The sequence below is a fragment of the Anopheles coluzzii genome, chromosome 2 (genome assembly GCF_943734685.1).
Source record: "Anopheles coluzzii chromosome 2, AcolN3, whole genome shotgun sequence".
Taxonomy (NCBI): Eukaryota; Metazoa; Arthropoda; class Insecta; order Diptera; family Culicidae; genus Anopheles; species Anopheles coluzzii.
In genome coordinates this window covers 57367190-57379871 of record NC_064670.1, presented here as the reverse complement: position 1 = coordinate 57379871, position 12682 = coordinate 57367190, and the positions used below count along the sequence as shown (strand labels likewise).

General features: G+C 39.4%; 1 protein-coding gene across 4 annotated transcripts; it reads right to left on the bottom strand.

Annotated features, from left to right (window-relative positions):
- Positions 1-1350: 1350 nt before the first annotated feature.
- Positions 1351-12345, bottom strand: LOC120952593 (probable histone-lysine N-methyltransferase Mes-4). Of its 4 annotated transcripts, none has more exons than XM_049608014.1 (5): positions 12251-12345; positions 11973-12147; positions 11487-11668; positions 8034-11404; positions 1351-1819 (listed from the first exon to the last, which is right to left on the bottom strand). In XM_049608014.1, exons 2-5 carry the CDS (start codon positions 11999-12001, stop codon positions 1430-1432), a joined length of 3972 nt encoding a protein of 1323 aa, XP_049463971.1. In that variant the 5' UTR covers positions 12002-12147; positions 12251-12345; the 3' UTR covers positions 1351-1429. The 4 variants fall into 4 exon arrangements, with proteins under 4 accessions (XP_049463971.1, XP_049463972.1, XP_040227928.2 ...); XM_040371994.2 differs by lacking the exon at positions 1351-1819 and adding an exon at positions 7289-7961; XM_040371992.2 differs by lacking the exon at positions 1351-1819 and adding an exon at positions 7289-7961 and having other exon boundaries at positions 12216-12308.
- Between the last annotated feature and the right edge of the window lie 337 nt (positions 12346-12682).

The following is a 12682-nucleotide window of genomic DNA, read 5'->3' as shown; positions in this document are numbered from 1 at the left end:
AAACTAGTGCAGTTTAAGGGAAGTTTAAGGCTCCAGTTTAAGGGAATTTGCTCGAACTCCCGGTTATTCGTGCTCGAAAATGTCAATTGGGATGACAGTTCAATACAAAAGTGACATTGGGTTATGAGGAGGATATTTGAAAAAGCGGTTATAAGAGCACATTGTCATAACAAAAAACACTATGATTCATGGCAAATTTTAAATATTTTCTTTCGAAAAACATGAAGTTAATAAAAACTGGGTTATTTTATCAAAAAATAAGAAAAATTTCCAAAAAATGACCAGGAATTGGTGATAAAATATATGATTTGACTCATTATCCGTGTTATTCGCTTATCCGGGCGAAGCCAAGTCCCGAGAAGCCCGGATAAACGGCGCTCCACTGTAATACTTTTAAAAGCTAGAAAATTGAGAAAACTCTTTTCTTGCCGCATGCGGCAAAATCGCATGCGGCGAAGTTCTGACCGCTGCCTTACGCGAATAATGCGTTGCGGAGACATTCGCGAAACTCTGATTTTTGAGTAATTTGAATATCACGCCAAAATATTGTTGTTAAATGGTTATTAATATGGCAATTCCAATCAACACGGTAGTACGTGGAGAAAAACCTAACTTGTTAGGATAACTTAAGGCTCGTTTTGACTGCCTTCATGATGTGAAATACAGTGGAGCGCCGTTTATCCGGTTGTCCGTGGACGATCAAACGCCGGGTTCAATGTCTGCGTACAAACGCGTCCACGGGCCTGCCCACGCCGGAATGCAGAGCCGATTGCATACGATTCGATCTTTACCATTAATTAATATGCCTATAGGCGCTGGCAGTCAGTCCGCTTTGAACAGTTCGTTCCACTTCGGCTCATGTCAGTAAAACTGACTTCCTGCAAAACAGTGCTCAACGGCCCCCGGGTACGTTCGATCACATTAGGTCAAAAATACACGGACCGGAGTTTCGCGGACACTTTGTATATGGGTTTGACAGCAAGCGGAATTCCGCGGCCGCGAAATTGCGGTCCGTGTATTTTCGGCCTTACACTCATATATGGTGTGATCTCCCAAAGGCTTTCCAACACCTGATCACTTTAATTAATAGAGGTTAACAGAGTTGTTGTGATATTTTCAACCCACTTCATAGTAAATTCCGTGATGTGCGGGGCATATCTATATTATGGAACACATTTGGTCAGATTCTTTAACTACATTTCTATTTAAAAAAAAATAATTACATTCTTTGTACACGCATATAATAAGCACAATGAATTCGACAAATACAAAAAACGACCTAATTTATACAAACAGAACAGATAACTTACTTTCTCCATATTATGAAGTTCAATTGAAAAAGCATGTATGTAAACGTGGTCTTAACACATGTGTATATTATGGATTAACAAACAAAAACAAACCAAATAAAAATACATACGAAGGTTAATCAAATATTGTAATCATTCTTTTCCTGCTTGATATGGACTGATGCGAGTGGATATGCTGATGCATTTTCGTCAACTAAATCTACTATTACGGCTTCTTGTGCAGATATCATTACCACGTCGTTATCGTTCAATTGATTGTTGGTGTCCTTAGTTTCACTTAAATTTGTTGTTGTTTTTTGGGTCAAAGTTGTTTTTGTTCTACGAATTTTAACCCTTTTCTTACCGTTTTTTAGGGATCGTTCAGATTTCATGCTGATTACAATGTCTTTTTTATTTGGCGGGCGATATTTTTCACCGATAAAACCAGAACATTTACCGGCTCCGCATAGACATACCCGTTTGTTATTACCCAAGCTTTCCAAATTGTAGTTAAATGTCAATTCTTCGCCCTGAAACAAAAAAAAAACACAAAAAATCCGTAGTTATTCGTTGTATGTTTAAAATGTACGTTATACACTTACTGCATTAATGTCCTTAATGGCAAATAGTCCAATTACACGAGTTTCTCCAATTGTCCATTTTTGGGTTTCACAATTCGGTTCGCATGAATGATTGATGAATCTCGAAACGTTTCCTTTCGGTCCCGCATCAATAGTTAAGTCGGGTTCAACCGTAAGGAAATAGTAATTTGTTTCTTTTGCGGCCTGCATCATCATTACTCTTCGATCGAACTCCTCACTATTAATCACTTCGCCAACATATTCGATCACAAATTGACCACTTTTTAAATCTTCGAGAGCGACCAAACCGAAGCCTTTATCCGAAAAAAAGCGAACCTCCAGTGCGGGATATATGCGCTTGGTAAACCGTTGATTTGAACAGCTTTCTTTTGCAGGACAAGTCTTAGAGCTACACTCCATCATGATTGCACGATTTAAGCATGCAGAAGTGGGACCACAAGGATCATCATCACTCGGCTGACAACGACACACAGAGTCTTCCACGCCATCCAACTGTCGATTAACCGATGGTGGTTTTAAAGGTGGTATGTACCTGTTGGTTTTAATTTTTTTATATACTGGGACAGCTTTCGAATAACTTAAACTTGCGGATGGTCCTAACATTTTTCTGGTCTGCAGTATCTTGAAGATTTTACTTGCTTCTGTCATCGCAGAGCGATACCGTTTATCCATAGATGATCCGCTTTGTGATCCGTCAAGGCTTTCGGAGTCCTCGCGTTGATACAGATACATTCGTTTACGGTTTAGCCAAGACATATCGTGTGTGTTGAAAAATTTTACACATATATCTGAAGGTTTATGTCGTAGTTGCAACATATTTTGCGGTATTTCGGATGGCGGCAACGTTAAGGCCGGCCACCAACGGAAGGATCCCATCTTAGCGATAACGATCTCGTTGTAAAGTGGAAGTCTACCAGATTCGCACCCTTCACAGAAATATTTTTCGTCTGGCGGCGTGAACTGTAGACAGACCGGATGGCAGGCTAATGGACACGTTTCGCAGCAAATTAAATTGCCTCCTTTGCCACATATAAAACACCAATTCACATTAAGAGGGATTTGCTCAAGAGTGTGCTTAGGACAGATCAGTTGCGTTGTTGTTAGTAGAACCGATCCGGCTGGAATGCAATTACCGGACGGATGATATGATGTCGGACACTTAAGGCAGTGTGCTAGTGTTGTTTTTACCATAGAAGCTGTGCTCCGCGGTTCACTTGCTACACATGTATGGCATGTATGGTATGGACAAATGATAGTACTTGCACTAACTTGACGAACTTGAGGAAACAGTTGCAAGCAAGATATGTGATACGCCTGTGTGCATTTACCAACCACGCAACGGTATATTTGTTCGTTACTCTTTTCAGGGATTTCATCGTTGCAAATGAAACAAGTTTTCTCGACAATAGATGTCGTAGAACATTTTTCACAACAGAGTTTTTTTTGATCAACTAGCTCCTGCATTTTTACTACTTCTTCAGGATCATTGGCCAAACATACAAGATGCAAATGTAGGGTGCATTTACTACACTTTGTAACATTATTAGGGCGATTGCAAATGTAACACACAAAGCCTTTAGGAACACCTTTCATAAGAAAATTTTTATCCAGTTCAAATATGAACTTCTCTTCCAATGTTTTGGGTTCTTTTTTAATGACAGGATGGGCATTCCTTGTCTTTAGGCTAGTGCTGACTTCTGCCGAAGGTTCAATGCCCAGTATTTCATAAGATTTACGTAGTGCATGCATACGCTGTCGCCCGACAGTACGCTCTGTACCACGGTTGGAGTGTTTTTTTAGGTTACATATACCTCGCACATACAATTGAAGACCCTTTTCTACTTCATAAGATGTGTGCCCATCAAACATATAATAACGAATGAATGTCAGAATATCATCATATTCGGTGCTATTCAAGTTTTCTAAATCGCTCACACCAAGGGTTTTTGCTTTTGGCCCATTTGCTTTGGTTGCACTTCCAGGAGGATTTTCCTCACTATCCATCGAATGCAGCGGGCGATCTAAAGGGCTTCTATTGTCATTCAAGATGCAATTTTGCATGCTGGGAGAAAATTTAATTTTTTTAATGGGATTGTTTTTTGTTGGAAACACGCCTGGTAGCAATTCGTATTCAGGACTTTCCGGAGATGAAGAACGATCCCTTTTGTTCCAATGTTCTAATACTTCTGAATTATCGGACGGTAGCAATGCTGGCATTTTCTGCGATGCTCCATTTTTGATTCTACCTTCAATCGCCATACGATGTCGCATTACTTTGTGTCGTGCTAATTCTAGTTTTACTTCATGATCAAAACTTGCGATACGTTCACTCAATGCTAGTGTCATATATCTTTCTGCTATACTGCAAGCGTTTTTCCATCTTTCCGACTTTAAAGCTGATTTTAGAAGCTTGCCATACTCCATATTCTTAGCATTGGTACAATATTCGTCTACGCCTTCAAATGGTAAAATGCTATGTTCCTTAATCCAGGCACGACGTCCTCTATCCCCAAAGTAACTCACATGAACTTCCAAAAATTTATCGCCATACAATCGTGTAATTTGATCGGTTTCCGGATCGACATGGACAATGCATGGCCAGTGGATCGACTTTCTTGTCTGTGCTGCCCAATATAAATTGCCTGCCCTGTATATGATAGCAAGATCGACTGAAGACCCTTTTCCGCTGTCCGCATCTGATGATGTCTTGCGTTCAAGCAAATTATTCATAAAGCAATTATTATCGCTGCCTTTATCCGTATAGTAGGGCTCCTCCATGCCAACAATTTTAATTTCCTCCATACTGAGCAATTGTTTCTCCTCAGGTCGTTTCATAATCGAACCATCGATCAGTGGTAATGGGACTACTGTTAATGACAGTGAAATATCATTGGATCCTGTTCGCAATTCATCACTCGAATGAGGCTTAGTCTCCAATGTTTTATTGACTGAGTTAGGGTCATCTGTTTCTGACTTCGTTTTGAATTTGGATGGTGTACTGCCGACATATTTCATTAAATCAACAGGTACATAATCTGAATTGTCTTTTTGTTTTTGATGTCTTCCATACCGACTCACGCGACGGTCCGTATCGATATTAATTTCAGTCATTTTAGGACTCAAAGAACTCGACAATTGTTTTAACAGATATCGGCCTGGGACTCTTACGACTGTATTGCTATTTTCATCAGTAGGATGATTTCGAATTTGATCGGAAAATGCATTCTCCTTTCCAGATTCATTCATTTCGCTACCGCTCATTGGTTCTTGTTTGGCGATTTTTTGGCTTTGTGGCGTACTTTCCTGAGATTTGACTCGTTTTTGTGTGGTGGTAGGCGGCCGTTTTCGGTCCCCATTAACCGTGTATCTCGGGGACCGCCTGTATCTCGGGGACCGCCTGTATAGGGTTGTATGGCTGAAATCCAATTTACGCCAAAGTTTGCGCTTCGTGTGACGTCCGTAATACAACCATAAAATCTTTTGACAGGAAGTTTACGCCTCGTGTGACGTCCGTATAAAGCTAGAAGCCAGAATCGATGACAATCGAAGATATTCAATGAGAAGTTCGTACAGTCTTTCCCCGAGTTAGGCAGCGGTCAGAACTTCGCCACATGCGATTTTGCCGCAAGCTTTTGTATGGGATTTGACGTTTATGACAGCCGCTGCGATTTTGCCGCATGCGGCGTTGCGGCAAAATCAAAATCATTTGATATTGCCGCATCGCCGCATGCGATTTTATTTCAGATGTCAAATGTCTGAAATCATATCAAGTAATGATTATCTTTATAAAGAAACAACAAAATATCGTTATACAGTGGAGCGCCGTTTATCCGGGTACCTTTTATCCGGGTTTCCGTTTATCCGTGCTGTTGAGAAATCCCAAGTGACATTTGCTCGAAATTGTTTTCCCATATCTGCTCGATTAGTACTCGATACGCCTGAATTTATCGATTTGTGTGTGATCGACTGAGTTGAAAGCGCTAAGATTTGGTGAGTTCGTAAATTAGACTTTTTAACATCGATTGACGATGCCGTCGAGCTCATTTTACATTCGTAGCTTTTATTTTTTATGAAAAAACAAAAGCAAATTTTGTGTGATGTTATTGTATAAAAAATCGATATTATATATGTATAAAATGGCTATATGATCAACTATAACGATAGGAAACATCATTTCCGAACGAATCTAAAAGAAAACAACGAAAAAGCCGCATCATAGTTGATTTTAGAGGCCTTTTTCTAAATTCCCTTAAACTAGTGCAGTTTAAGGGAAGTTTAAGGCTCCAGTTTAAGGGAATTTGCTCGAACTCCCGGTTATTCGTGCTCGAAAATGTCAATTGGGATGACAGTTCAATACAAAAGTGACATTGGGTTATGAGGAGGATATTTGAAAAAGCGGTTATAAGAGCACATTGTCATAACAAAAAACACTATGATTCATGGCAAATTTTAAATATTTTCTTTCGAAAAACATGAAGTTAATAAAAACTGGGTTATTTTATCAAAAAATAAGAAAAATTTCCAAAAAATGACCAGGAATTGGTGATAAAATATATGATTTGACTCATTATCCGTGTTATTCGCTTATCCGGGCGAAGCCAAGTCCCGAGAAGCCCGGATAAACGGCGCTCCACTGTAATACTTTTAAAAGCTAGAAAATTGAGAAAACTCTTTTCTTGCCGCATGCGGCAAAATCGCATGCGGCGAAGTTCTGACCGCTGCCTTACGCGAATAATGCGTTGCGGAGACATTCGCGAAACTCTGATTTTTGAGTAATTTGAATATCACGCCAAAATATTGTTGTTAAATGGTTATTAATATGGCAATTCCAATCAACACGGTAGTACGTGGAGAAAAACCTAACTTGTTAGGATAACTTAAGGCTCGTTTTGACTGCCTTCATGATGTGAAATACAGTGGAGCGCCGTTTATCCGGTTGTCCGTGGACGATCAAACGCCGGGTTCAATGTCTGCGTACAAACGCGTCCACGGGCCTGCCCACGCCGGAATGCAGAGCCGATTGCATACGATTCGATCTTTACCATTAATTAATATGCCTATAGGCGCTGGCAGTCAGTCCGCTTTGAACAGTTCGTTCCACTTCGGCTCATGTCAGTAAAACTGACTTCCTGCAAAACAGTGCTCAACGGCCCCCGGGTACGTTCGATCACATTAGGTCAAAAATACACGGACCGGAGTTTCGCGGACACTTTGTATATGGGTTTGACAGCAAGCGGAATTCCGCGGCCGCGAAATTGCGGTCCGTGTATTTTCGGCCTTACACTCATATATGGTGTGATCTCCCAAAGGCTTTCCAACACCTGATCACTTTAATTAATAGAGGTTAACAGAGTTGTTGTGATATTTTCAACCCACTTCATAGTAAATTCCGTGATGTGCGGGGCATATCTATATTATGGAACACATTTGGTCAGATTCTTTAACTACATTTCTATTTAAAAAAAAATAATTACATTCTTTGTACACGCATATAATAAGCACAATGAATTCGACAAATACAAAAAACGACCTAATTTATACAAACAGAACAGATAACTTACTTTCTCCATATTATGAAGTTCAATTGAAAAAGCATGTATGTAAACGTGGTCTTAACACATGTGTATATTATGGATTAACAAACAAAAACAAACCAAATAAAAATACATACGAAGGTTAATCAAATATTGTAATCATTCTTTTCCTGCTTGATATGGACTGATGCGAGTGGATATGCTGATGCATTTTCGTCAACTAAATCTACTATTACGGCTTCTTGTGCAGATATCATTACCACGTCGTTATCGTTCAATTGATTGTTGGTGTCCTTAGTTTCACTTAAATTTGTTGTTGTTTTTTGGGTCAAAGTTGTTTTTGTTCTACGAATTTTAACCCTTTTCTTACCGTTTTTTAGGGATCGTTCAGATTTCATGCTGATTACAATGTCTTTTTTATTTGGCGGGCGATATTTTTCACCGATAAAACCAGAACATTTACCGGCTCCGCATAGACATACCCGTTTGTTATTACCCAAGCTTTCCAAATTGTAGTTAAATGTCAATTCTTCGCCCTGAAACAAAAAAAAAACACAAAAAATCCGTAGTTATTCGTTGTATGTTTAAAATGTACGTTATACACTTACTGCATTAATGTCCTTAATGGCAAATAGTCCAATTACACGAGTTTCTCCAATTGTCCATTTTTGGGTTTCACAATTCGGTTCGCATGAATGATTGATGAATCTCGAAACGTTTCCTTTCGGTCCCGCATCAATAGTTAAGTCGGGTTCAACCGTAAGGAAATAGTAATTTGTTTCTTTTGCGGCCTGCATCATCATTACTCTTCGATCGAACTCCTCACTATTAATCACTTCGCCAACATATTCGATCACAAATTGACCACTTTTTAAATCTTCGAGAGCGACCAAACCGAAGCCTTTATCCGAAAAAAAGCGAACCTCCAGTGCGGGATATATGCGCTTGGTAAACCGTTGATTTGAACAGCTTTCTTTTGCAGGACAAGTCTTAGAGCTACACTCCATCATGATTGCACGATTTAAGCATGCAGAAGTGGGACCACAAGGATCATCATCACTCGGCTGACAACGACACACAGAGTCTTCCACGCCATCCACCTGTCGATTAACCGATGGTGGTTTTAAAGGTGGTATGTACCTGTTGGTTTTAATTTTTTTATATACTGGGACAGCTTTCGAATAACTTAAACTTGCGGATGGTCCTAACATTTTTCTGGTCTGCAGTATCTTGAAGATTTTACTTGCTTCTGTCATCGCAGAGCGATACCGTTTATCCATAGATGATCCGCTTTGTGATCCGTCAAGGCTTTCGGAGTCCTCGCGTTGATACAGATACATTCGTTTACGGTTTAGCCAAGACATATCGTGTGTGTTGAAAAATTTTACACATATATCTGAAGGTTTATGTCGTAGTTGCAACATATTTTGCGGTATTTCGGATGGCGGCAACGTTAAGGCCGGCCACCAACGGAAGGATCCCATCTTAGCGATAACGATCTCGTTGTAAAGTGGAAGTCTACCAGATTCGCACCCTTCACAGAAATATTTTTCGTCTGGCGGCGTGAACTGTAGACAGACCGGATGGCAGGCTAATGGACACGTTTCGCAGCAAATTAAATTGCCTCCTTTGCCACATATAAAACACCAATTCACATTAAGAGGGATTTGCTCAAGAGTGTGCTTAGGACAGATCAGTTGCGTTGTTGTTAGTAGAACCGATCCGGCTGGAATGCAATTACCGGACGGATGATATGATGTCGGACACTTAAGGCAGTGTGCTAGTGTTGTTTTTACCATAGAAGCTGTGCTCCGCGGTTCACTTGCTACACATGTATGGCATGTATGGTATGGACAAATGATAGTACTTGCACTAACTTGACGAACTTGAGGAAACAGTTGCAAGCAAGATATGTGATACGCCTGTGTGCATTTACCAACCACGCAACGGTATATTTGTTCGTTACTCTTTTCAGGGATTTCATCGTTGCAAATGAAACAAGTTTTCTCGACAATAGATGTCGTAGAACATTTTTCACAACAGAGTTTTTTTTGATCAACTAGCTCCTGCATTTTTACTACTTCTTCAGGATCATTGGCCAAACATACAAGATGCAAATGTAGGGTGCATTTACTACACTTTGTAACATTATTAGGGCGATTGCAAATGTAACACACAAAGCCTTTAGGAACACCTTTCATAAGAAAATTTTTATCCAGTTCAAATATGAACTTCTCTTCCAATGTTTTGGGTTCTTTTTTAATGACAGGATGGGCATTCCTTGTCTTTAGGCTAGTGCTGACTTCTGCCGAAGGTTCAATGCCCAGTATTTCATAAGATTTACGTAGTGCATGCATACGCTGTCGCCCGACAGTACGCTCTGTACCACGGTTGGAGTGTTTTTTTAGGTTACATATACCTCGCACATACAATTGAAGACCCTTTTCTACTTCATAAGATGTGTGCCCATCAAACATATAATAACGAATGAATGTCAGAATATCATCATATTCGGTGCTATTCAAGTTTTCTAAATCGCTCACACCAAGGGTTTTTGCTTTTGGCCCATTTGCTTTGGTTGCACTTCCAGGAGGATTTTCCTCACTATCCATCGAATGCAGCGGGCGATCTAAAGGGCTTCTATTGTCATTCAAGATGCAATTTTGCATGCTGGGAGAAAATTTAATTTTTTTAATGGGATTGTTTTTTGTTGGAAACACGCCTGGTAGCAATTCGTATTCAGGACTTTCCGGAGATGAAGAACGATCCCTTTTGTTCCAATGTTCTAATACTTCTGAATTATCGGACGGTAGCAATGCTGGCATTTTCTGCGATGCTCCATTTTTGATTCTACCTTCAATCGCCATACGATGTCGCATTACTTTGTGTCGTGCTAATTCTAGTTTTACTTCATGATCAAAACTTGCGATACGTTCACTCAATGCTAGTGTCATATATCTTTCTGCTATACTGCAAGCGTTTTTCCATCTTTCCGACTTTAAAGCTGATTTTAGAAGCTTGCCATACTCCATATTCTTAGCATTGGTACAATATTCGTCTACGCCTTCAAATGGTAAAATGCTATGTTCCTTAATCCAGGCACGACGTCCTCTATCCCCAAAGTAACTCACATGAACTTCCAAAAATTTATCGCCATACAATCGTGTAATTTGATCGGTTTCCGGATCGACATGGACAATGCATGGCCAGTGGATCGACTTTCTTGTCTGTGCTGCCCAATATAAATTGCCTGCCCTGTATATGATAGCAAGATCGACTGAAGACCCTTTTCCGCTGTCCGCATCTGATGATGTCTTGCGTTCAAGCAAATTATTCATAAAGCAATTATTATCGCTGCCTTTATCCGTATAGTAGGGCTCCTCCATGCCAACAATTTTAATTTCCTCCATACTGAGCAATTGTTTCTCCTCAGGTCGTTTCATAATCGAACCATCGATCAGTGGTAATGGGACTACTGTTAATGACAGTGAAATATCATTGGATCCTGTTCGCAATTCATCACTCGAATGAGGCTTAGTCTCCAATGTTTTATTGACTGAGTTAGGGTCATCTGTTTCTGACTTCGTTTTGAATTTGGATGGTGTACTGCCGACATATTTCATTAAATCAACAGGTACATAATCTGAATTGTCTTTTTGTTTTTGATGTCTTCCATACCGACTCACGCGACGGTCCGTATCGATATTAATTTCAGTCATTTTAGGACTCAAAGAACTCGACAATTGTTTTAACAGATATCGGCCTGGGACTCTTACGACTGTATTGCTATTTTCATCAGTAGGATGATTTCGAATTTGATCGGAAAATGCATTCTCCTTTCCAGATTCATTCATTTCGCTACCGCTCATTGGTTCTTGTTTGGCGATTTTTTGGCTTTGTGGCGTACTTTCCTGAGATTTGACTCGTTTTTGTGTGGTGGTAGGTGAAAGCAAATCTGTTTCGAAATTTGTTGCAGCAGCTGTGGCAGCAAAAAACATGTTATTGAAGTATTGGAAAGGTTACAATCTTCTATATAGAAAGAAACGATGAACAAAACTAACCTGTTTCTAGTAAATTCTCTTGAGCTTTGGTCTCTTTAGAGTTATTTCCGGAGCTTGTTAACACCAATCGTGTGAAGCTTCTATCCGACGCAGTGTCTTTGGTGTTCTTTTTCATTGACTTGTGTCTTTGAATAACTGCTTTTCTTGTAGCATTACCCTGAAGTTTCATCTCAGGCGTCACTCTGAAAATTGTTACACAAATATTTTATTTTATAAAGATGAATCAATCAATTTTCTAATACAGCAAAAGTTTTAGCCTACATTTTTTATGAAACTAAAGATTCAAGCAAAATTACAGGAAATTTTCGGAATTCAAGATATTTAGAGTTTAAAAAAAGACCCGCCAAACGCAGCGCCACGCATACGCTTGTCAAATTTGCAACCAAACAAGCACATATGATTTACAATACCTGTTGCATGGAGTAATAAAAAATGGAACATTTCTATGTCTTGTAGGCACGATAGCATCGAATTACAAATACTTACACTTCGCGTGATCGAGTATTTCGTGGCATCTTGGGCGGATTGTTTTTGGCGACAACGAGCGCTATTTAACAAAGCCAAGAGAGAAAAAATCCCACCAAAAGCTTGTAGCTATATTGTACACGTTTGGCTAAACACAGCTCTACAAACATGTATATAAAATGACACACAATCCGCACTATGGAATACACAATAAAGTAAGATATTAGTTAAGTCATCCAACGTCACAAAAATACAATACTTTACAACAATTCACACCAATAACATCACAGTAAACCTACGCAAACTTTTGTGGCGCGAGTTACGCTCGGTGTTTTCCTAGGCGTTTGGACGCTTTATGACAGCGTTTTGCGTGAAAGCAGCTCACTTTGGATTTGGTGTTTTGGCATATGTCAATTTTAGTCCATCTATTCAATGTGGATTAACCCTAGTGTCCATAAACGCCTAATTGGGTAAGTTTTATCTCTTACCGTATTAAACTTCATTTCTATAACCACCTACCCGGGTATGTTTTGCTTATTCTTTTTATGATAACTTTTTATTGGATTATCGAATCGATCCAAAAATAAAATGCATAGAGAAACATGTTTTACAAAATTGGTAAAAAATTCAGAATTTTTCAATGTTTTTAAATGTGCTTTAAAAAATAAAATCAGCTTTTACCCCTTACTTCTATAACCACCTACCCGCCCTATTATCAAATTTCCGTTAAA

Bases quoted from the DNA above. Each gene is read 5' to 3' on its own strand.
- LOC120952593 (XM_049608014.1), bottom strand. From the start codon at position 12,001: ATGCCACGAAATACTCGATCACGCGAAGT. The intron at 11,669-11,972 runs GTAAGTATTTGT...AACAATTTTCAG, and splicing joins AATACTCGATCACGCGAAGT to AGTGACGCCTGAGATGAAAC. The intron at 11,405-11,486 runs GTTAGTTTTGTT...TTGCTGCCACAG, and splicing joins AGAGAATTTACTAGAAACAG to CTGCTGCAACAAATTTCGAA.